Source organism: Protopterus annectens, chromosome 4.part0 (assembly GCF_019279795.1).
Source record: "Protopterus annectens isolate FY-2018-M chromosome 4.part0, PAN1.0, whole genome shotgun sequence".
NCBI lineage: Eukaryota > Metazoa > Chordata > Ceratodontiformes > Protopteridae > Protopterus > Protopterus annectens.
In genome coordinates this window covers 299,388,970-299,414,445 of record NC_056733.1, presented here as the reverse complement: position 1 = coordinate 299,414,445, position 25,476 = coordinate 299,388,970, and the positions used below count along the sequence as shown (strand labels likewise).

The 25,476-nt window shown below is 41.4% G+C and overlaps 1 protein-coding gene across 2 annotated transcripts in view; it reads left to right on the top strand.

Annotated features, from left to right (window-relative positions):
- Positions 1-14,026, top strand: part of FBXO21 (F-box protein 21) — a 686,173-nt gene extending 672,147 nt beyond the window's left edge. For both annotated transcript variants that reach the window (XM_044068290.1, XM_044068289.1), the window contains exon 12: positions 12,560-14,026. In XM_044068290.1, the coding sequence (XP_043924225.1) occupies positions 12,560-12,762 (203 nt within the window). In that variant the 3' untranslated portion in view covers positions 12,763-14,026. The remainder of the gene's footprint in view (positions 1-12,559) is intronic.
- The last annotated feature ends 11,450 nt before the right edge of the window (positions 14,027-25,476 follow it).

Below are 25,476 nucleotides of genomic sequence, written 5' to 3'. Positions count from 1 at the left end.
CCAAAGTGTTTTTCTCAAGAAAAGTGAACATTATGAAAAAAACTTCCAGTCTCCTGTTTCTACCTCTATGAACAGAAAATATTTACTGGAATTTACTAAAGGAGCTTTGTTAGTGCTTTTTCCTTGCCCTCTACATCAGATGATGATGATTAGTGATTAGTGTTAGTAGGTGGCGTTATATTTTGTAGGGGGAGTTATATTTGATTATATTTCCTTAGGGGACGTTGAAGGGGAGAGAGAAGTAAAGTTGGAGCTAATTTATTAGCCAATAGTTTTGCTATATCTTCTGGTTCATATAGGAGTCTCCATTAACAATGAGATCTGCACACAAATGTGTATTGCCTTTGAGGTTGTGGACATAGCTAAAGAATGCCTTGTGCCTGTCCTTGGATTGGATGGCCAAGTTTACCTCGCATTTGGTTTTGGTGGGCTTTGTTAGTGCTCTGAGTTGTTTGTTTAGTGTGATGAGCGTGTTTTTATCCTGATGGCTGCTACACCTCCTAATTTTTGCTCTGATTTTCTTCCTTCTTTTCTACAACCTATTGTGCAATAACTCAGAGCAAATCTGGGTATTGCTTTTGAGATTTTTGATATAGCTATAGAAGGCTTTATGGTTGTTTTTGGTGTCAGCTGCAATTCTGCCTTCATAGCTGGCTTTAGAGCATTTGATAAGGGCTCTCAGCTTTTTGCTGAGACTGATAAGGGAGGTTTTCCAGTCTTGTGACTTCATTTTTTTCTGCAACTGTTTCTTTTTTCTGTTGTAGAGTTTATTGATAGCCGGGGACCTACAGATTGGCTTCCTTTTTTTTAGAGGAGAGCGTCTTGGTTCTATTTGGTATGACAAGGTCCATGCATTTGTGTACATGCTCGTATAGTGCATTAGTGTATGATTCTGCAGTCATGCAGCTATTTTCCATTGGCATGGGTGCCGAGAAGTTAGCCACCTCTGTTTTTAGGAGCCCAAAGTTATCTTTAGAGAAGTTTGTCAGGATGGTCACCTTAGCGGGGGAGTGTAGGTGAGATAGAGATGTCCATGGTGATCAGTTTGTGGTCATATTTAACCAGGGAGAAATTGACTATAGGTGTGGAGCAATGGTCTCCTATGTTGGTGATAACCAGGTCGGGGATGTTGCTTCCTCTAGTGGGGGTCAGAATGAGCTGGTCCAGGGCATTGGAATTGATAAATTCCAGAAAGCATTGGGTCTGTACATTGTACTTGAATAGATTTCCCAGTTGATGGAAGGGTAGGCGTTGATCCTGTACATTGTACTTGAATAGTTTTCCCAGTTGATGGAAGGGTAGTTGAAGACACTCAGTATGAGAGTATTGGGTTGGACCTTGATAGATTCCAGGGTGCTTAGGAACTTGGAGTGAGAGTCTAGGGACATGTTTGGGGTTCTGTAGCAGACTATGACTTGTATCTCCATCTTACCCAGTGTTAGTTGTACCTGACGTATCTTGGATGCATTGTGCTGGGCTACCAGTCTAGAGGTGTGCTTATCCTTTAAGAGTATGGCGACACCACCACCTTTGGCGCTTCTGGACGTATTCTGGGGCCTAGAGGTATGGAATGAGTTGTAGCCTGGGAGTGCAGGGGTGCTTTCTGCCTCTTTAAACCAGGTCTCCATTACAGCACAGATGTCAACATTCTCCATTTTGAGGAGAACTTTGAGCAAATGCATCTTGAGATTTAGACTTCTAGCATTGAGCAGCAAGGGGTTGGGAGGGTGGCCTAATGGTTAAGGTGTTTGCCTTACAAACACAAGGTGCAGGGTTTGAGTCTCACAAGGGATAATTGGCTAGGCTTAAAATGGCTCGCAAAGGCAGTTAGCTTAGTACTAACCTATGAACCTATGAACCTATGAACCTATGACCATCAGATTGCATTTGTTTGTAGCTGTTACAGTGGAATTTTGGTCTTTGGAACACTGCCTAAAAAAGGTACTATAGGGGTGGCAAGAGCCTTAGCCAGTACCTGGAATCCCAGGGGCGACAGATGCAGGCCGTCTCTGGCAAAGCATCAAGGTCTGTCAATCATATTATCCCAGGCAGACAGATACTGGATCCCCTTAGGATGGCACCAGAAACTTAGCCAATCGTTGAAGTCAGTCATTTTCTACTCATACTGTGGTATCATTCTGGGTGATGGTAGAATACTGCTCAGGGCTAGGGTCATACCTACCTGGACTACATAATCCGAGAGTTCCATCACATCTCAATTCATTCACACCCACATGGACAATGACTGAGTCAAATTTGTACTTGTTGTGGAGTGACCTGAGTGCATGTGTTATGTGGTGGATCCTGGCACCTGATAGGCAACTGACTGTCACCTTCTTCTTGTTCACCTAGTGAGTGGGACATCAGTGTGCCTCACAATTGAGTCTCCTATGATTAGTACATTGGGCAAAGTGTTTTGCCTTAAGGGTTTGGGTTGAGGGGCACACTGTGGTGGTGAGCTATGTGTTCTGACGTTGGTGTTGTGTTGTGGTGGTGTTCGAGTGCATTTCTGTCTCGGGGGGGGGGGGTTTCTGTTGTTTGGGTAAATTTTTTATTGAGAGCCTCCGTGAAGGTGGGTGTATGGTTTGTATTTCTGTGTGTGGGTTGTGCTGGTTGGTGTTTTGGAGGGCTGAGTGTTCTATGTAGTGAGTTGCAGGTGTTGACCTTCTCCTCTTGACCAGCTAGTCCATCTTTGGTTGGAGAGTGCACTGCTTCCAGTTTGGCAATATCAGTGCATCTCTCACAGGTATGAGTGTTGGGAGGAAAGAGGAGAGGGTTGTCTGTGTACATTAGACAGTTGCCACACTGTCTCAGAATGCCCAAGTGCACCAGGTTAACAGGAGAAAGCACAAAAGAATTGCCCTACAATCATACCAGGAGGGATGGTCACAACTAATAAGTACCAGTGTTGTTACTGCGTAGGAACAGCTAGTGCTGATAGTACCTAAGTGCAGTTTTTCCTATTTTTGGTGACAGCAAATTTTAAGTGTGTATTTGCATTTGCAGTCACCTCTTTTTTGTTGAGGTGAATATAATTGCCAATAGAAATATTCACCATCTTTTCCATTGATCAGAGTTTATATTTTCCCCTCAAAACAAAAACACCTTCTTTCATATTAATGTTGAAAGTTGTTCATATCACATTTTGTCACAGAAGATTAAAGTTGTGAGTTCCTAATGTGTTTCATTGTACAGTGCTGAGTTTGATTCCATCAGTGCCCATTTATGTTCCCAGTGAATTTTTCTTGTTAACAAATAAAAAAGGAGGAAAAAATTAGTTGATCTGATGTTGTCAATTTTCATTCAATCCTCAACCAATGGGACGCAGATCCGACCCTTGGATCCTACTCGGCCATTCTGCTAGCTCACAGTCGCCAGAAAACTCTTGAGCTTCCTTCCTACTGATAATGCTCTAAGCCCAACCTCCCTCAGATCTTGTTTCCCACTTTTGTGCTTAGACATGGTTGCCTTGGCTCTTGAGCTACTATTGAGATAAGTGGGAATTTAGTTCCTTTTTTTGCTGTTTTTCTGTCTTCTGTAGCTATGATATAACCTTCTGTTAATTTTTGCTGTGTTTGTTGTGTAGAATTTCCTTTTTCTACCCCTTTTGCACACTAGTGTACTTTCCGATTTCTATCATTGGTATTTTTTCCCTCCCCTTTCCTTTACACTCTGGTGTATTTCCTTAAAATACCATAGTCCATTCTGCTTAAAAAAAAAAATTATCCTTCTATAGTTCGTAGTGCTTGCATACTATTTTGTTGTGTTTTTCTGTGCCATCCTCCAGTTTGGTCAGTATGTCTGAAAAAGGGATTTAAAAAGTTTGACCAATGTGGGCACACAATGCCGCTCTCTGACTCCCACCAATTGTGTGTATACTGTTGGCGCCTGCCCTTTTGGACTCAGAATGTTCTATATGTGCTGGGTTCAACCCCAGAGCTCTCACTGAGAGGTGGAACAGACTTATTTTAAAGGGTTTTCTGCCTGCTCCCTTTTCTACTGCTGTTGCAGGAGTTCAATCACCTGCTTCTAAAACAACCAAAAGATCCAGATCCTTGGACTCAGTGGCTTCCAATTCCTCGGAACCAAGGAAGAAAAAGCTGAAGTGGGATCCAGCTCTATCCGGGACTTGACCTTCTTCATAGCCGATTAAGTTGGTGGCTTCTGCTGTTCCTTCGGATCTGTCTCAGGATTCTTCGGATCCAAGGCCCCTACCTCATGCTGTCTACTGCCTAAGTGTGGACCCATGCCCTTTAGGATGCCCTCGCCTTTTTTAGAGTAGCACTCTAAGTCACCCTCAGTGTACTCAACTTGCTCCTCCAGACGTGTCATGGAAGAGGATGTGGAGAGGATGGTGAGATTCTTCATGGAGCATTTTCAGAAGGGAGTCATCAAGGTTCCTACCCCTTAGGATCAGGAACAACATGCTTTCACTCCTCCACCGAGTCTGGTCCCTCCTCTGACCTGACATGTGGTTTTAGAGTCCCTGGCTCTGAGTGCTCCCGATCCATCTGTGTGAGATGCATAGAGATTGTCTTCTTCGGATCCAACTACTACTCTGAGTGCGCTGGCTCTGACATCTTCAGATCCGGGTGACTCTTGGAGCTGAAGCTTCTAGGTTGGATGCAGGGGTTGGAATGGACTTCGAGTTTTCAGAGCCATCTGTTCCTCTCAGAGCCTTGGCCTTTGACAGCTCAGCTCTGGGTTCCACCTCGGGTGTCCGTCCCTTGGAGCAGGGGGAGATAGTGGGCCAGAGACTCCTCCTCTCGGCTCCATTGTCTTCCTTCTCCCCGGAGCAGTCAGCCTTTGAGGTCATGAAGAGGGTATTTTCTTTGTCAGTAGAGTAGATGGGCCCTTCCTCCTTGAATCCAACTGTGACTTCTCATCTGTCTGTGCTCCATGATCCTCATTTTTCCACTCCACTGGGACAGCTAGCACGAAGCTTCCAGTCTACCCAGCTGGGTATTATTTCTTCTGACACTTCCGTGGAACACCCCACTGAAAAACTTCCTAGGAACAAAATGTGCAAGGGGAAGCACTTGGACTCCCCACAAGAGTTTGTCATAGAGAACACTGACTTCGATGAAGGAGAAGTGTCTCCCAAGTCACCACCCAATAACGTCTCCTTTGGAGACATTCTTGAGATCCTTAGGCAGAAGTTTGGTTAGTCAACCCAAAATCTGACTCCTGAGGAGTCAGTGCTTCTGTACACCTTTGGGACTGGCCTGTCTACCTCCTGTGCCACCCTGCCTGCTGATGACCTTATTGACCTGGTGTCTTGGTGGGTGTGGAAGGAGCCTGAAATGATTGAGCAGATCCCCAAAAGACCTAATAGGATTCTGGCTCCACCAGTCAGGAGAAAGCATTGGAGCAAGGGTGCACCAGTTGATGCCATGTTCATGGCCATGGCCATGGAACTCGCAGAACAGAATTCCTCTGTCCACCCAGCTAACAGGGAGTCTAGGGCGTTGGACAGGTTTGGGAAGTGTGTATATGGTTCAGCAATGTGTGCCATACGATCTCTGAACTATTTGGCTCCCTTCACAAGGTTGCAAAGGAACTTAATCAAGGAGCTTTCCAACTTTTTGGCAGGGACCATTAGTGAAGAGGCACAATCTTCTGTGGCCTCACAGTTGGCTACCTTTCAGCCGATCAATAATTCATCCATGAGGCTCATTTCCCAACTACAGAAGGATCCTCAAGGGCTGTGGGTTCAGACATTTCCATTAGGAGGCACGGCTGAATGTGCTTGTGTGATTTTTCTGAGCCTTTTAAGTCATATTTTGTCAATGCTCCTTTTGACAGTTCCTCCTTGTTTGGACCCACATTGAAAGACGCACTCTCCAGGTGTGAGACGGATGGGAAGACCCTGTCTGGAGTGGACATATGTTTTTCTACCCCTCAGTGGACCTTTTGGAACCAAAGGAGAGATCATAAGATATGGTTCAAGAAATCGCAGGGTCCTTTCCAGGACACAAGTGGAGGTAGCTCCCCCAGGACCAGGTGGAGCGATTATGGTAGAAGACACTCCTGTGGCAGAGGAGGCTCACAAAACCTGAGGTCGAGAAATTCATTTTCCGACAGACGCTTAAAGCTCTTTGGAATGGAGGCCTAGATTGTCTTCCTCTGGAGGCAGTCAGGGATATCTTATCCCTGTACCTGGAACCCTGGAGAAGTTTAACAAAAAATACCTGGGTGCAGAGGACTGTTTCCAGAGGTTATATTATTCCCTTTCCCTTCTGCGCCCTGTGCCTAACAGAATCCCCAATGTTCCACCCAGTCAGAGGGAAGTAGCAGCTCTAGAAGTACAAAAGCCACTAAAAAAAAAAGAGTCATCCAGGAAGTCCCTCCAGACCAGATAAAGTCCAGAACTTACTCAAGATTCTTTTTAGTGCCAAAGAAAACAGGGGACTGGAGACCAATTTTGGATCTCAGTATGCTAAACAAAGCAGTTTGACACACCCAGTTCCGGATGGTCATGGTTCAGTCCATTTTACCCTTTCTGAGCAAGGACAATTGGATGTGCTTGACAGACCTTCAGGATGCATACTATCACATCAAGATGAACATGAGATCGAGAAATAGCTACACCTCCTGCTGGGATCCAGTTATTACCAGTTCAGAGCACTGCCCTGTGGTCTCACCACAGCCCCAGGGTGTTCACCAAGTGCATGGCAGTGGAAGCAGCTCACTTGAGACTGCAGGGATTCTGGGTTTTTCCGTATTTGAATGATTAGCTCATCGCCGCCCTGACTTGGCATCAACTGGTACAAGCGAGAGACCACATGTTGTATACTCGTTCACATCTAGGCATAACAGTCAATTACAGGAAGTCACAGTTACAATCCACTCAATCTCTGGAATTCACAGGGGCAGTATTTGACACAGGGTCAATGATAGCATCTCTTCCTGTGTCGAGACTACAAAAAATAAAATCTCAGATCAGGAAAATAATCTGAGTCAGTACCAGGATTTCAGCATAGTTGGTTCTTCGGGAATTGGAGTCAGTGTCAACAGCAATAATCCTTCTGTCCTTGGGCAAGATATCCCATGAGGATTCTGCAGTGGATACTTCAGATGCAATGCTCGATGATCTCTCAGCCCATGTCTATGAAAATAAGGATTTCTGAGGTTAGCAAGCAATACCTTTCCTGGTGGATGCAGTTACGGCAAACTTTACAAGGTTGCCCCTTTGTCCTCCCTCAGCCCAAGGCCATAGTGACCACAGACGCTTCCCATATCGGGTGGGGGGGCATTTCTTGGGCAAGATGGTCCAAGCACTTGATTCCCTGAAGAGACAAACTTGCATATCAGTGTTCTTGAGATGAGAGTGGTGCTGTTGGCATTGCAGGCATTCCAAGATTCTCTTCCTCTCAGAATAATTGCGGTTCAAGCAAACAATATGTCAGGTGGTTTCGTATATCAACAGACAAGGAGGGACCAAGTCCTACCCCTTATGTCAAGAAGCCCTAAAAGTGTGGCAACGGGAGATGACCTCCAACTGCTTTCTGATTCTGAGCAAGTCTAATGTGATAACAGACAAATTGAGCAGGTCCATTCTACTTCCTTACAAGTGGTCACTCAACAACAGAGTGTCAGACATGATCTTCCAGTAGTGGGGCCAGCCTTGCTGCAATCTCTTCACATCTCTCCTGAACAAGTACAGCAACTTTTTTGCCCTGAATCCCCCCCTCCCCACTGGGGGAACCACTGAGGGATGATCTGCTCCATGATTGGTCCCCGGTCTCCTGTACACTTATCCCCGAATTCCTTTTATCCCCAAATTCCTTCAGAAAGCAGTCAGGTTGAAGAGGGCAGTCATCCTCATTGTCCCTTATTGGCCTCGAGAAATTTGGTTCCCTTTCCTCTGGCCTCACCTCCTGCATCCCCCTTGGATTCTGGATACAATTCTGGACTTACTGTCTCATCCAACAGGCCTGGTTCTCCTGGACCTTCAAAATCTCAAACCGACTGCATGGTTTCTCCAGTTCCATTAGTAGCCATTCAGCCCATGCTTTCCTCCCTTATCCATTCTATTCTCCTGTCTTCACAAAAACCTTCCATGAGGAAGCTCTACAGGAGTAAGTAGAGGAAGTTTGATTATTGGGCTGAGCAAAATCAAGTAGACCCCTTTTTAGCTGCAATTCATTCTATTCTTGAATTTTTGGCAAAATTGTTCAATGGGGGTGCTAGTGCATCTACTGTCAAAGTTTAACTGGCTGCCATTTCTAATTTTCAAGTAGGGTTTCAAAACTCATCTTTACCTTTTTCTAAGCTGTTTAAAGCCTTTTTGAACGGCACATTGCTTCTCAGGCCCACTTGTAAAGACCTCTTTCTGTCATGGGATTTGAATTAGTACTGCAGGCCTTAACACAGTCTCCCTTTGAGCTAGTAGCTACATGTGATTTGACGTTTTTGACATGGAAGACCATAAGAGAATGGAATGCAAAACTGAGGGCACATGGCATGAAACTAATTACACATAAGCAGTTGTAGTGGCAACAAATGGCAGAAATCAGAGGAAGCTGAAACCTGAGGTAGAAGGGAAAATAATGAAACAGGTTAAGCACTTTAAGTATCTCAGAGGGGTGGTTGAAGAGAAGGGAAGTCCATGGAAAGAATCATTATTGAGCTTATCAACAAGGACATAGGTAATTGCCAAACTCTGGATCCAACCCAGTTTGGATTCGTTAAGGGTAGATCATGTCTGTTTAACCTGGTTGACTTCTTTGAGAAAGTCACCAAGGCCCTGGATGAGGGAAAGACAGTGCATACTGCCTACCTCAACCTAGCCAAGGCATTTGACACAATCCCTCACTCAGGTATTATAGAGAAACTCTCCCAACTTGGAATTAACCCCTATGTCACCAGATAGCCAGACACATACTGTCAAAGTGGGTGACTTCACCTCTAGCAAAAGACCAGTCACCAGGGTTCTGTGCTGGGCACTTTACTGTTTTGAATCTATTTCTCAGAAGTCCAGTCAAATCTGGACAACCTGTGGCTGAGCAATATCAGTGATGATTGGAAATTGGAAGCAATCATTGAGCCTCCAGCAATGCCAACATACTGAAGAAAGGGTTAACACAAATAAACAGTTGGTGCCAAAGCCAAGGACTGAAGCTAAATGCAAAAAAATGCATTATTATCCCCTTTGGGAAGGCTGACATCCCTAATTACATTATAGTCAGCACCCCTCTAAGTGTACAATCAGTGATCTGAGATCTGGGTACTCAGGTTGATGGCAATCTGAACTTTGACCACCACGTATCCACAGTAGTAAGGAAATCCTATGTGGTACATCTCATAAGTAAAGGCATCACATCTAGATTGAAAAATGTTATAATTCCATTGTATTTGGCCCTCATTAGACCAATAATTGAGTACAGTGCTCCCTTTTGCATGTATCTCACCAGACACCTGCGACAGCTGGAGGGACCACAGAGGTTTCTCACCAAGAAAATACAGAGTTCACAAAACAAATCCTGCACAGAAAGACTGAAGGCCCTGTCACTGTATTCTGTCTCCCGCAGGCTGCTAAAGGGTGACATGTGCCTGGCTTACAGGGCAATCTCAGACCTGGCCCTGATGAAAATGCTACACATTCATAAATCAAACTAATTAGGGTCATTTATCCAGGGATCTTAACCTAGCCACTAACATGAACAAATCATGCTGAAGAGATAGATACATGTCCCAGAGACTGCCCCTTCTCTGGAGCAAGCTTCCCATTCACGCCAAGCAAAGTCCCTTCCTGACCCTATTCATATGCAAACTAGATCAATGGATTTGTGACCGTAAATTCACTCGTGGTAAATTCACTCCTGGTGTGGTGCCTATGTCCATCATGGACAGAGGCAGTTGGTATTAATTACCATAGACTCAAACCTCTTTGAACTTTGCTCACCTAACTACTAACAATTGGAGCAACTAAAGATGAATATGGCTAGGCTTATAAGGGCTTCTGAGCCATTAGCCTAATAACCTCCTATTAACGTATGAACCTATGAATGAGAAAGTCAGAGCTAGAATCAGAGAGGTATAGACTACTGGAACAGATTATCAGTAGTAGTGTGTGACAAAAAGAATGCTACTGAATGCCACAGGAACCTAGGCAGGGAAGGCAGAGCAGTGGAGAAAACCTGAGGTGATGGAGATGAAGTGCCTAAGACAGGTGGCAGGATGCATACTGTGGAACAGAAGAAGAAATGAGGACAGTAGACCAGAAGCCCATGTAGCTTCAATTACAGAGAAGATCATAAAGAACAGATTACAGTGGTTTAGGCCCATGTGGAGGAAAATAAGACAATCTGGTGAAGAAGATTTGTGTCAGACAAGAAGAATGTAAGCTGGATGAGGGCATCAAGTAAAGAGGTGGATGGATTGTGTGAGAGAAGATGTGCAACAGTCAAGCTTGACTGTCAAAAAAAGAAGGTAAGAGAGTGGCATTGAATTAAGAGATGGCAGCAGTTGATGCAACACCCTGACCCCTCTGTAGAAAAATGAGTAAAAAAGTGGGTTATGGCAGTTTGCTGTTTTCCCCACTGTTATGCGATCTTGGAGTTAGAATATATAATTAGTAGGGGGTGTAGGAGACACAACTCCCCACCACTGTTTTATTTATTTATTTATTTATGTTATGTTTTGTGTTTTAGATTAAACGGTTTTGGATGTATCAAGACTGTTTGCTTGTTTATTTTTCTATGTATCTATCCTTTGTTGACTGAGTTAGTTTCATTAGCCTAGTAACCACTTTTCAAGGGAGACCCTGGATGATTTATATGAAACTAGAGGACATTTGGCCAGGGATTGGGGAACTTTCCCACTCTTTTCTGTAGGTGTTATGGTATCTTTACATCCACCTGAGCTACCACCAACTCAGTGGATAGAGCCTGAGTTTAGCATCTCGTCTGAAGGATGACACGCTCAGGAGTGTTGAGGGAGGGTGCTATAGGTCAGGACATCATCAGAGAATTGACATTTTTTCAGTCAGTATACCACTGAAGAAAATTCAGAAGGGATGGGCAGCTATCTGGGATATGTAAAATTGTATGAGCTATTTCGACTTGATATTACTTGAAGTAATTGGATATTGAAGCCAGTTGAGTTGTTTTATAGTTGTGCAGTAGTGGGTTTTGTTGTTTACACTGATGGTGAGCTCAGCAGTTTTTTGTAGTACTGCTCAGGTTTAGCAAGCTGGGTTGAATGCAGATTTGTGAAGGTGGAGAAGCAACTTTAGATTTTCATCAATTATGACACCTAGGAATTGTGTAGAAAATAGCTTCAATGGTGGTACCTTTGCTGGAAAGAATGTTTATTTTTAGGATTTAGTATAAGTTAGACTATTATTTGAGCAGGCTCCAATGGAGGTCAAGGAAAGTTGGGTAATGTTTGTAACATTCTGAAGCTCAGGGGTTGTTTTGGCTGTCACAAGCAAATTTGGTGTTCCAGTCTGGGGTATGATCTTGTAGTGGAAGTTCTGTGAAAGAAGGTTCATTGACCACAAGTGGCACTGTCTTAATTTCTTAATTTCCCTGTACATTTTCACAGAAGGCCTTGGCTGCCATATGTACTTTTAGGAAGGTTTGTTGCTACCCTGAATCTGAGACTAGATTGGACGCTGTCAGTGAATGACTTTTTAATATCACATGGCAGTCTAAGTCTGGCTACTGATGGGTATTTATGAGCTGTGATGGGTATTTATGAGCTGAACACAGAGCTTCATTATTTATTGGGATGAACCAAAATGCCATCTTCCAGAGTTTGAAGGTCCCAGTATGAGAGCAGTGAGTAAATAATTTGTATTGACAAGTTGTGTATCAGAAGCCAGATTTGTTTAAGTCTAAACAGTGTTATAAGATTTCACTGTAGTCACCTTTCTCATTTCTTTGACCACCCCTTTCTGGATTAGGGAAAGAAAGTCCCAGGCTTTGGAGAGACATTATACTTCTGTACACTTCCTGTTGTTTTCTGCATATAACCTTTCTGGCACACCACTAGAGTTTAAAATAAATTAGTTAACAATTCTGACTTCTCTCCTTCTCTTCATTCTTTTGGTTTCACAATTATAGCATGACTTTTTTGTAGGGTTCTACTATTTTTTTTCAGTATTGTGTGCTTTTCTTTATTGTAAAATAATTTGAACCAAGTCTTAATTTTTTGTGACCTGTAAGTGGGAAACAATTGAAGGGGTTATGCCTTTTCAATTATGTCACTGAGCATGACTCTGTGTGTTTGTGTGTGTGTGTGTGTGTGTGTGTGTGTGTGTGTGTGTGTGTGTGTGTGTGTGTGTGTGTTAATTGAGGTGGTTCTCTAGACTGAATTGTTTGAAAGATTAGTACTGGAACAGCATCTGCTGGTAGGATGTGCCATGTAGATGAAATTGCTAAGAATCTGTTGCTATGTAGGTAATGAAAATAATTTTCCTTTTAGGCTTATAATTAGAAAAGACAATACAGCTGTAGCACAATAAGATAACTAGTTATACAATGATATATATGGCTTATCAAAATAAAAATATATATGTATTTACTAATCAGTGTTTTGTGTGTGTCAACAGAGAACTTGGAATACAGTCCTGCACCTTTACAAATTACACACCCAGAAGTTGGTCGTTATTTTGCCGAGTTTGTTGGTACTCATTATGTGGCAAATAATGAACTGCAGACCCAATATCCAGAGGATTTGGAGTTGCTTCTAGAAACAGTCCAGGATGTCTACAGTACATTGTTTAGGCCAGTGGATGAGAAGGAAGAGGAGTAGACAAACTGGCCATGACTATTTTGGTGCTGTCGTGTCATCATGAAGGAAATAAATAAGCACTTTATTTAACTGGAAAAGGACCCGTTATCCCACCTGCGCATGTGATGTAGTATGGTAAAGAAATGATCGTGCAAACCGAACACTTCTGAAAGTGTTAATAACTATTACATTTCAGCATACTGCCCTGCTAAATGTGAGCAGGAAAGCCATAATGGAAAGAATACGAGCAAGGTGGAAACTAAAACGGATCCAGGCTAAACCTGCCTTAGGCAGGCGTTCAGTCTATTTTAGAGTCTGTGCACTTATAAGTGCAGGAAGAGAAAGCATGGTAGTAACCATTATGTTCTAAAGTGTTAAAGGTTAAAAATACAGAAAACTTTGGCAAGGTCATTTGGACTTTTTATGGCCTCAAGTTTGAATGTGGTGCCAAAATGAACAGATTTCTTAAAATAACACTATTTATTAAAGAGAAGCTGTTGGATATGGAAACTGTATATTGTTTTATGTAAATTTTGAATTCCTATAAAGACTGTAGATGTCTGATGTAAATACCACAATATTACAAAAGTAGTATAATTTTATTTCTGGAGGTGCTACATATTTGCACAGAACTCTGAAGACATTAATGGATATGCAGTCCATTGTTGGTCGTGCAGCCTTGTACAAAACTGGTGCTGTATCCCTGCAGAGCTGGTAACTTTTACATAGGAGAGACCCACAACTCAGCAAGCAATATTTAATCTACTAGACCAGAACATAGATGTTTTTTTCTCTTGTTCTGCCTGTAATTATGCTAATTGCTGAGTAATTTGCACAGTTTTCATCTTATAAATTGTAATATTGTATATAAAGTGTTTGTCTTTATTAGTATTTTTCATTGCATCTTAAAAAATCATTTGAGTAATACTTCATCCCTTTTAGAGATGTCAGCAAGTTAAATGAGGTTAATGATATTTAAGATCTTACTTTGGAAGTAAGTTAAAATGTGGAAATTATTTTCATTGATGGGTTGACAGTTTCACACTAAATCTGTACTCAGGAGATCATGCCCTATTTGACTTTGTCAGCATCCCCACAAATGAGAAACTTTGAACACCCAGCTATGAATCACTATCCAGAAAGCTACACTCGGACAATGTAGATTAGCACTTTCATTCACTTTTTAATACTGTGAACTTCATCAGAAACATCACATATAACCCTACCCCTTCCTTTTATAATGAATTACCTTAACAGGAAATGACATAAGATACCAATTAATGCCAATAGTACATGAAAAATGTATATTATACTTTGTAAAAAAATATATATATACTTCTAAATGTATATAAACACATTAATAAAATCATTTCAAAAATGCATTTGGAACTAATTACAAATTTATCTGTGTGTTAAAAAACATTTTAAATTTATGACCTCATTTAAACCTGGTGTTATGTCCGCACCCAGCAAATGGTTGCAAGGAGTGAACTCTCCCAAGTTTCTCCATTCCATTTTTATGTTTTCATTGTATAGTTTTCCTTAGAGTTTATCATAAGAAAGTGCCTACAGTTAGTGTCTAAAGTGTTTAAGTGGTCTCCAAGTCACTAGTATGGACCCTGATTTCCCTTTTTACTGCAGCTTTGTGTAGTTCATTCAAGATACCAGAGCTGTAAGAGGCTCAAGACTTACTTTATTTCACAGTATGTGACTGCAGCGGGATCCTCTTACAACAGTGACAGACCCAAGGGCCGTCCTAAGAGCACTAAGCATGACATGAAAAAAGACAGTAAGGGATCTGAAGACCAAACCAAAGATGTGTACTTGTTGAGTGTGTCTAGTGGTTAGTGCAGAAGACTAAGGCTATGAGCTGTTAATGATATGCTTCTTATATTCCAGGGTTTGATCAGCCTCCATTTACTTACTATATGCCTTTGAGTAGGTCACTTAACTAGAAAGTGCTGTGGACTATTGAAAATTTTAGCTAGGTCCCTTGTGGTGCCCTAGACTACAAGCCTCTTAACTACCTATGAATGTATGTATGGCTTCAGTTCTGATGTTAGTCCACAATACTTAAATTGATGTTGAGATTTCCCCACTCTTCCTTGTCCTGTAGAAAAGCACACCTAGCTAAATTTCATTAACAGTCACATAAATTGAACAAATGTTTGTCTTCCCAGCATGTGGTGTTATGTGGGACACCAGTACAACCATTTGTGCCATTCCTCCATTGAAGCATAATCCCTTTATATGACTGTGCATTACGAGGACTTTTCTCAGCACTCAGTTGGAATGTGGCCTAACTGGGTCATATCTTCTTGTGTCTCCTCATGTGATGGTTTGCTGGTTAGTTTCAATTGAAAATCTCTGCCAGGCATCCTCACCTTAATGTTTTGACACAAAAATTGTCCCAGTGACCAAGTTTGATTTCAAAGGGTTATTCAGTGCTGGTAATAGATGCAAAGAAAGTATAACAGAATGACATTCAAGGGGTATAATTACAGGAAATGGCAATGGCCTACATCTACCCCTTCAAGCTGTGCCCCTAGCTTGGTATTTACCCACATTGCACAATGGGCTCCTACAGCTGTTGAGCAAGTGCTGGAGTTTTTCTAACCTTAATGTTCATTCCTGTTGAGGACTACAGGTCTGTTGGTAAGCTGTCCAAGCAGAATAGTTTTCGTAGTTTGCTCTCTTGCTCTTTCTCCAAAGATTGAAAAGGTCAAATTTCTGTCTTCTGTACCAAAGGAATAGTGCAGCTGCCTATGTAATTTTCTTTCCAGAGGACTCTTACTGTAGACTACCCCATGAATGGTAAAGGTGAATCTGTTATGGTATTTCCTTCCCTGCATTTCACCTCAAAGTCACTTTAATGCCTTTCTGAAGCAGGCAAAACATACTGATATGGGCTTGTTTATTTTTTTAGGACTAGACAGATCCAAACTTGGGCTATTCTGCCTTTAACAGGCTATCTTTGCTATCCTCTTCCAGAGTTGGATGATGTTTTAATGAAGTACCCAAGATAAATCGTTCATGATTTTCTCTGTCAACTACATGTTCCAGAGACTTTAACAGGTCACTACTCTTCACCCTGACAAAACTGTTGGAGAAATTAGAAGAGAAGAACAATTAGAATCCTCAAATAAAAACAAATTTGAGGATGTTGAATGACAGGTTTACTGTGGTTATGTCAGGTTAATTTGATTCCATTTTATGCTTGGGTAAACACTGAGAAGGCTATGAAAATTCAGTCAATGTGATCTGTTTGGACTTTAGTAAGCCATTTAATTCACTTCAACGTTAGAAGCTGCTGGAGCTAAATTACATGATAATGGATAAGAAACATTGGCGTGGAGTTGGGAATTATGTAATGGAAGGAAAGAAAGGATCTTTCTATATCCTATCTGTTCACTTCAGCAGTAAGTGTAGTGTGCCACAAGCAAAAGTCACTTGGCATCTTTCAGACTCTCCCAGGCTCAGAAACCCCCTAATTCCATCAAGCATCAAGAGGCACTCCTGAGCTTGTTCTTTGTGATTTTGTAAGCTTTTGTCAATCCGGTATGAGCCTTTTTCTCATTTTCAAACAATTTCAGATGTGATCTTTTCATTATGTAGGTCTGTGACCAACTTGCAAAATGAAAACTATTTATTTTTAGTTCCTTCCCTCTCCCATCAGGTCACCATGTTATCATGACATTTTGCCATAATTCAGCTTTGTAAACTGATTCATTCTAAGTCATGGATGGCAATTTTGGTTTGCTGGCTGTGCTTCAAGGTTGGACTTGTATTATGTGGTGTTTTGTAAATTTCCTGATGTTTTTTTACTCTAAAAAAAGACTCATGATTTATGAAAATATGAACAGAAATATGAATATGTGAATATTAAGTGATGAAATGTATCAAATGAAGACACGGTTACCCACTCAAGACCTTATACATTGTATGTCTGGGGGAAGAGAGTTTAGATGGAAATAGAAAGATACCTGTCAGATGTGTCTCATGAAAAATACAAGAAAGAATCTGTTAGATTTTGAAGGTTTTTTTTTTTTTTTTTTTTTGCTTTACTGTCTCGAAGGAGAAAAAAGAAAAAAGGAAGTCTGATAACAGTGATACACTAAGGGATACAAATACCTCTTTTCCTACTTCTAAATCTCCCCATGTGGATGTGTTTTTCTGAAGTCAGAGGTGCAAACAAGGTATAATGCTTTTCAAGTCTTCATCCACATGTGTTCCTCAAGTTGAAGTTATGGATCCAGTGTTGACTGTTTTCCCTTCTAATTCAGCTATGGGTTATCCCGTCTGACCACAGCACCAATTGTGAAACTCTTTAGTTACAGGGCTCTGACTACTTCCCTGCCTATAATTCCCTGAACTCCACTTCAATACCCCAGATCTCATTTGCCGCCTGAAGAATTCAGTCATGTCAACAAGGCCTCAGATTTACTATAGCCTTTGTGATGTTCTAGTTGGTAATTTTGCTAATAGCACTCCTCTTCCTTTGTACCGAAGAACATTTTCTCTCTAGGTAGTTGTTGCCATAAGTTTAGAGTTTGTTACATTTAGATTTAGGTAGTTATGTTAGTCATAGAGCATGTGCTGTGTTCTTTGTTTTATACACTGTATAGTCTTTAGTGTGTTTCTAGATATTTGCTTAATAATGTAGTCATAATGTATGTAGCCTAATGAGGGTAGTAGTTTACAGGGATTCTTTGCTTTTAAACTGTGTGTGTGTGTGTGTGTGTGTGTGCGTGTGTGCATGTGCGTATGCATGCGTGTGTGTGTTCTATAGACTTAGAACAACACTCCCCCTGCTGGAACCCGTACTCCTGTATGTTTACTGTATGGGCACTGACCATTTAGAGAGGCAGTGGACAGGCCTGCTCTTCATTTAGCTCCTGGGCTCTTCAAAGTAAGAGGGAGAAATTGGTTGTGAAGTGCTGCCTTCCCTCTCAGACATGGTCTGCTATACTTTCCACTTCCTCCTGTCCTGCAAGCAAAGACATGAGGACAAGGGACAAGCAGAAAGAAAAGGAGAGAGAGGAGAAGGTTCAGAAAGAAAAAGATGAGCAAAAAAGACAAGTGAAGGAGAAGAAAAAGAAAAAGGAGAAATTGGACTCTGAGAAGTCTCATAAGAGCTCCCCAGATTTGGCTTTTTTTTTGTCTGGTTTGAATCCCAAGGCACCCTGATGTTCAGAGCAGACAGTTCCTCAAATATGTCTTTCACCCCCACCGGTCCCAATTCTCCCTGGATGGAGAGAACCCTGGTCTACACTCATCGATCTTCCAAGAACGAAGGTACCCCAGGCAATCTTCAGTGGCATCATTGACTCAGTCATCCAGAAGCCTAAATGAACAGGATCTCCACAAGATGGTGAGGAAATTCCATAGAATGCAGATTCAGCTCAGGGTTCTCTTGGTACCATCTTCTGGGAACTTACTAAATGTTGTGCCAACTACCCCTCCTCTTCTTCCTTATCTGGTCAAAGTCTGTCCATTGGACCCAGCTATCTTGGCTCTGATCTATTCCAAAGCACTTTGCCAGAACAAAAAATTGCAAATTGCTTTGTTTGTGTCCCTGAAAGCTCATCTTCATTTTGGGTTGTTCCACCTGTTGATACACTCATTGATTTGATGGCAGAGTGGACATGGAAGGACCTTGAGGTGGTGGGACCCATTCCAAAGAAACTTGATAGGATTCTGGCTGTACCCAAAAACTAGAAACACTGGAGCAAAGGTTCACTTGTGGATGTGATGGTGGTAGCAGCATTCACAAAGAAGGAACTAATGGAGGAAAGTTCCTCGGTCCATCACCCGAACATGGAGTCTAGGATGGATCATTTTAGGAAATGGACATATGCTTCAGTGATTTTCACACTTAGAGTGCTGAATTATTTAGTCCATATTGCCAGATTTCAGAGAGACCCAACCGAGGAGCTTTCCAAGTGTTTGCCTGACATCCTTCTTCTAGATGTTCATTCTCCCAGCTTTCTACAATCCAGTCTGTTTCTAATGTAGCCATGCAACTGTTGTCTAATGCAGCTAATGTCATGGCCAGAGCAGCAGGCACCAGCATTACCATTCGTCAGCATGCCTGGTTTCATCTGTGTGGTTTTCCAAAAGGTTTTAAGACTTCCGTCGTTAATACTCCTTTTGATGGATCCACCTTACTTGGACCTAAAGTGAAAGAAACACTGACCAGGAGTCAACAAGATGGTAAGACACTCTCTGCAGTAGTGATCAGCTTTTCCACCCCCGAGAATCTATTCTAGGAATCCATGGGCTGAAAAGAAGATGTGGTTCCAAAAGTCACACAGCTCTTATCAAGATGATCTTGTTGATAGACCTTCTGTGGCAGAGTAGGAGGTAACAGTAATGGATGTTGCCCTATAGGCAGAGGCAGATCCCATAACCAGGGCTTTCATGGCCCCTTTACCAAAAGCCCTTCCAGTGCCCCTGAAGTGTTGCTTGACTGCTGCATTCTGAAGGCAGTTGGAGGGAGTGCTTATCTCTACACCCAAAAGCTTGGCAAAGCATATCTACAGATTTTTTGAGTCCTAAACATAATTTCCAGCGCCTACTCCATTTTCTTTTCTTTCTATCAAGAAAAAGAAAATCCAGATGTTCCACCCAGTTAGTGAGAACTCACAGCAGGTGAAATTTCCAAAGGGTAATTCAACCAGTCCCTGAAGACCAGTTAGAATCCCAAGTTTACTCTAGGTTCTTTTTAATACCCAAGAAAACAAGGGAGCTCAGACTCATCTTGGATCTCAGTCATATGTCAAACAAACACAGTTCTGGCTGGTCATATTTAAGTCCATTTTGCCTCTGCTGAGGATGGAAGATTTGATGTGCTCCATAGATCAGCATGTAAGGAAATTTCTCCATTTCAGCCTGGGAACCAATCATTATCAATCTGGAGCCCTGATATTCTGTTTGACCATAGCCCCCAGGATGTTCACCAAGGTGATGGCAGTGGTGGCAGCACATCTTCACCTGCTAGGGATCCATGTTTTCCTGTACCTTGATGATTAGCTCCTGACTTCTACCTCTAATGACCTGTTATTGAACCATCTAGAAATTTTGCTCCATCTGATGCAGGACCTAAGGATCACAGTTAGGCTAACAAAAGTCATCTTACCCTTACTCAACAGATAGAATTTATTGGATGCCACCTGGTTACAAGTTTACAGATCACCAAACTTCCCAACTCCATGGTGTTCTCCCTGCAATCTCCATTACCCTTCCGCTCTAGTGAGACTAATTCTTACCATACCGGGTCTACTGGCTTCCACAATCCCCATGGTTCCGATAACGAGACACTACATGAGAGTGCTTCAGTGAGCCCAAACAGTGCAATGGTCGTAAACATATCACCCATTTCATGCCAAAATTCGAATTACTCAAATTTGCAGGTAATACATATCCTGGTGGATAATGTCTCCTTTAATGACAGAAGGATGTTTGTTCCTTATGGAGCTCCCTGTGGTTGTAATGACCACGGTGTGTTCCTTCTGTTGTGTAGGAGCATTTTGAAGTGAAGACAGTCCAAGGTATTTGGTCACATGCAGAGATCAACCTTCATATTAATGTCCTGGAGATGATGGCAGTCCTCCTATCATTGTAGACTTTTCAGGATATCCTCCCCAGGGGTGTGATATCTGTACAGACTTACAATATGTCAGTGGTTTGGTACATCAGCAAATGAGGGGAACAAGTTCCTACCTCCAATGTTGAGAAGCCGTGAGAGTCTGGCAATGGGTGATGTCTTCTCATCGCTTTCTAATAGCAGTGCATATCCCTGAGTTGTCCAATGTACTGGTGGACAAATGGAGCACAACTAACTTAATGCCTCATAAGTGGTCCCTCAATGCAACAATGACAACATTGATTTTCAGTCACTGGAGCCAACTTTTCTGTTACCCGTTCACATCCTACCTAAACAACAAGTACATCAGTTATTTTGCCCTGATCCCTCCACAGGGACAGTCAACAAGGAATGATATAGTCCACTACTTGCCCCCAGGTCTCATCTATGCCTTTCCCCCTTTGCCTTTGATAAACAAGTTCATACAGAAAGCAATAATTTGCAAAGCCAAGGTGATCCTCATTGCTCCTCTCTGGCTTCAACAACTATAGTTTCCCTTCCTGTGGCCTGTATTAGTACATCCTCCATGCATTTTGGACCATTATACAGACCTAGTAGCACACCCATCCAGACTTCCTCCTCAGCATCAGAAAGCCATGATGTCAACCACTTGGTTCCTCCAGTTCTAATGCAAACCAGAGATGCCACTTCGGTCATTCATATTATATCAACCTCTCAAAAAAACAGCACACTGTGGAAATCTACCATAGCAAATGGAAGATGTTTTCCATCTGGGCTATGTCAAGGGGTTTAGATCCCATTTCTGCCCTGTTCCTTCCATTCTTGAATTCCTGTCAAAACATTTCCACAATGGCTCCAATTTTTGTACTCTCAAAGTGCAAGTATCAACTATCTCAAACTTTCACATAGGTCAGAATTACACTTTTTAAGACTCTACAGCCATCTTTAAGGGAACATTTCTTCTGTGGCTACCTATCAGAGATTCTGTATTTCCATGGGACATTGCCATTATGATACAGTCACTGACTCAGCCACCCTTTGAACTGGTAGCATCAGTTTGAAGTTTCTCTCTTAGAAAACATTTTTTCTGGTAGCAGTCACTTCAGTGAAGCAGATTTCAGAGATGTAAGCACTTTCCTGCAAGCCCCCATATTTTGTCTTTCACAAAGACATAGTTTCTTTAAAAACTAACATATCTCTCCTCCCACGGTGACATCAGAGACTAATTTAAGTCAGTCAATAAACCTACCAGTCTTTTTTCCAAGCTTCTCGAACAAAGGTGAATATATCCTATGTATGCTGGACGTTCATTGCCAGCTTAGGTTCTACCTTCATAGGACCAAACCATTTAGGAAGTCAGATCAATTTTTTGTGGCGTTCTCAGAATCTAAGTTGGGCAAAACAATGGCTAAGGTTGCTATGTCTAAATGGTATCCGAATACTACTTCTTTATTTACAACAAAAAGGGCTTGCCTTTGCAATCTAAACCTAAGACTCATTCCACAAGAGCAGTTAGCACTTCAACAGCCTTTGCCAGTAGATTACTTATTGATGTTATATGTGCAACAGCTACTTGGTCAACAGTTCATACCTTTGTAGCTCATTACAAGCTGGAGAAACAATCCAGATTATGTTATTCTTTTGGTTCCACCATCATCAGGAATATTCTTTCTTGATACCACCTGGGCCTTTCAGCTTGGCAGCCTGTCCCATAATTAATCCATGTCTGGTTTTCATCTCTTTCAACTTCTCTCCCACCTGCCCTATCCCAAATTGACACCAATGGGCTTCTGTTGACCAAGTTGTCTCTGGCATACCCTGTCTGTGATGGAACTTACTGCATTGTTCATAACACTGACATTTGTTCTTATCTTTGGATTTAGTCCTGAGTAAGGGTTGATTAATGTACACATTTATTAGCTTAGATATGGATATTGTATCTTTAAGGGGTGGGTAAACGCTAGTCGAGGTACTCAGGTGGAGTTCAGGGAATTATTGGTAGGGGAATCAGAGTCAGTCTATCCTGTGTATTGTTTGTTGCTTCACCACTTAAGAGTGCACCATGGCACCACATTATAAAATAACTTCAGTAGCTTATATTGAGAAATAATAGACAATATATAGGCAGGGAGAATAGTTCAGTTTATTTTTTATGATTGTAAATCCACTACAAGTGACATGATTTTCCTCAGGCCATGTTATATTCCCACCACTGCCATCCCAGTGCAATACTACCACAAATGTTTGTTCATTTTGCCATTAGTAACATTTCTGCCTAAACAAATCATGTAGGCAGAGAGCTGTGTAGGTATCAACTAGGAAGAGTAGGTCAGCTGTTTGGCACTAATGTATATTAACTTAAAGTGCACCAGTTAGTTACTGTTATTTATAAGAAAAAGCAAGATGTAATCTTTCATACACTATCATAAACAACAAGGCAGATATCAAGTTACTCATTATTTCCCTGCCAGGTCAAACACATTGGTATTTCAGTAAAACAATAGCAGAATGTCACAGTAGGAGAAATATCTCTAAGTTAAGTATTTATCTCCAGTCTTAAGATGATGCACCATCAGGTAATCAGTTTTAAAGTCCTGGAAGCATACCTTGCAGAAGCATGACAAAATGATCATGAGGTCAGAAGCTATACTATAATACTGATGCACTAGGACAGCATAATGGGAAATATATACTTATGAGGTGCTGTCCTTCACAAAGGATGTTAAACAGAGGTCATTTCTGCTGGAGTTGGTGGCAGTTTAGTTGTATGTCAATGATCCCATGTCACTTACAGTATTTGTAAAAGAGGAGGAAAATTTCTGATGAATTCTTGGCCAAGTTTCCCCTGCCCAGTATAAACACCATCTTTGTTTTCCCTGAATAAGGATTGCAGGCTTAGTGGATACTAACCACTTAACAAATATAACCAAAAAGATTAATGATTTGTTAATATATTTCATTTCACATTTACTTGCAGTCTTCCAGAGAGGTAGAAGAAAAAGGAGTTGAAAATACAGCTGTAAAACAAAATAGTTCAGAGGGTGGCCTAATGGTTAAGGTGTTTGCCTTACAAATACAAGGTGCAGGGTTTGAGTCTCACAAGGTATAATTGGCAAGGCTTAAAGTGGCTCGCAAGGGCAATTAGCTTAGTACTAATCTATGAATCTATGAACTGTAATGTAGCAGTGACACTTCCTTTGCTATCAACGGTTTAGAAGGACAACTGACTACATCATATTATGGGATATGAATATAATGATTTTGTCAGTTTTGTGGTGTAAACTGTTTCCACCAATGCATCACGTGTGTGTGTGTGTGTGTGTGTGTGTGCATGTGTGTGTGTGCATGTGTGTGAATGCACGCTGTCATGTGACTTAGACTCAATGGAGTTGGATTACCCAAGCAGCAGATTAAATAAATTGATTAATAACTGATTAAAATGGACCTGATGGTAACTGAGATATTTCCTTTCCTAATGAATATTTAGAATGTAGCTAGAGTAAGAGAACTAATCCCCAGGATAAGGTTCCATTCTTGAGTCATAGGATCATATGATTATAGGAGGTTACTAGGCTATTGATCCGGAGGTCATTTCAAGCCTAGCCATTTCATCCCAATGTAATGCCATAGATACTCTAGTCAATACACAGGACTGTATTTTATTAATGCTTGCCCATGTCCAGGAGAGTCAATCCCTTTCTAGGAATGTCCCCAGGAAAAAGTAACAAAAGTAAAACAGAGATTTTTTTTTATTGATAAGGAAGAATGTATTACTTTGGCTAAAGGATTATTGTAGGTTTCGAGGTATGACAGCTTCCATATTTGCTGCCCAATTCCCAGATTCTGATTCAGAGGAAAGTATTTCCACAATTTATCCTTTAGAGGAATTTTCTTTTATAAGACAGTGTCCAGAATGAATAATTTGTTTCAGTGCGAGCAAGTTGATGTTTCTGCATTACTGAAGATGTAATATGACATGTTAGAAGTTGATGTACCATAGCCAACTCCTGTTCCCCTTTGTTGCCCATTTTGCACAATGTTTTTGACATTGCTTGCAATATGCCTGATAATTAACCTTCAACCTCTAAAAGGACAGGCAGACTTTATATGTTTCTTCAGTTTTACAAATATTTGTTTTCTCATCCTAGTTCAGACCTAACAGCTATTTATATTTCTAGTCCAGCTGCTAACAGAAATTTGCTAAATGCTAATCCTTAACGTCTGGGCACAGATGAAGAAACCTTTGACAGGTTTGGGGAAACTAATTTATTCCTCCAGAACATTAGCCTTCAGAATTCTGAATTATCAGCTCATATGTTGTTACAAATTGGCTTGTTTTACTGATCTTTGGAACATTTCTTCCATCTTTTTATCTTCACAAGGTATGTCCTCTCTGAATTGTATTATTAAATTGCTTCTCTTTTACAGTTTTCCAAATATTTTGTTAAGTGTGCATACAATTGTGCTGATTCTGTATCCAGGGCAGCAGCTGCTGCTGCTGAGATGAGGTGTTTTGTTTGGGTACATAATCTGAAGTTATCTAAGGATGTTAAATCTCAATTTTTTTTTTTTTTTGTTTTTGCTCCTCACTTGAAGAGCCGAGGAGATGAGGCTTTAGTCTATGGTACATGCACAGGGGAGCTGGTTGAGACAGCTATGCTTCTGCTGCCCCATCTTTAGACACTCGCATTTGGAAGGTACCCATATATGTTTAACCATTTAAACCTGGTTGTAATGCCCACCAACCACTCTCCATACCCACGTATAGTGCCTAGCATACCTTCATAGTGTGGTGGTGTGTCCATATTTGTCAGAGACAGTATTGCCCCTGGTTAGATTCCCACAGATTCACACATTGACCTTACTGAACTCCAATTCACATTAAGCAAAATCAGCTAGTAGTTTAATATCTGTTACAGGACTCCTTTCATGACCTCATAAGTTAATTTCAGGTTCCTAAATATGCATGAAATCCCCATAAATAAGAACTCCATTATTCTGGGAACATCTACACCACCAACTTAGAATTTATTCAGAAGCTTCTAGACATAATAATTAAACATTTAATGGACCAAATTGTTACTAGCCCAACTAGAAGACAAAATATTCTTGACCTGGTACTTCCAAAT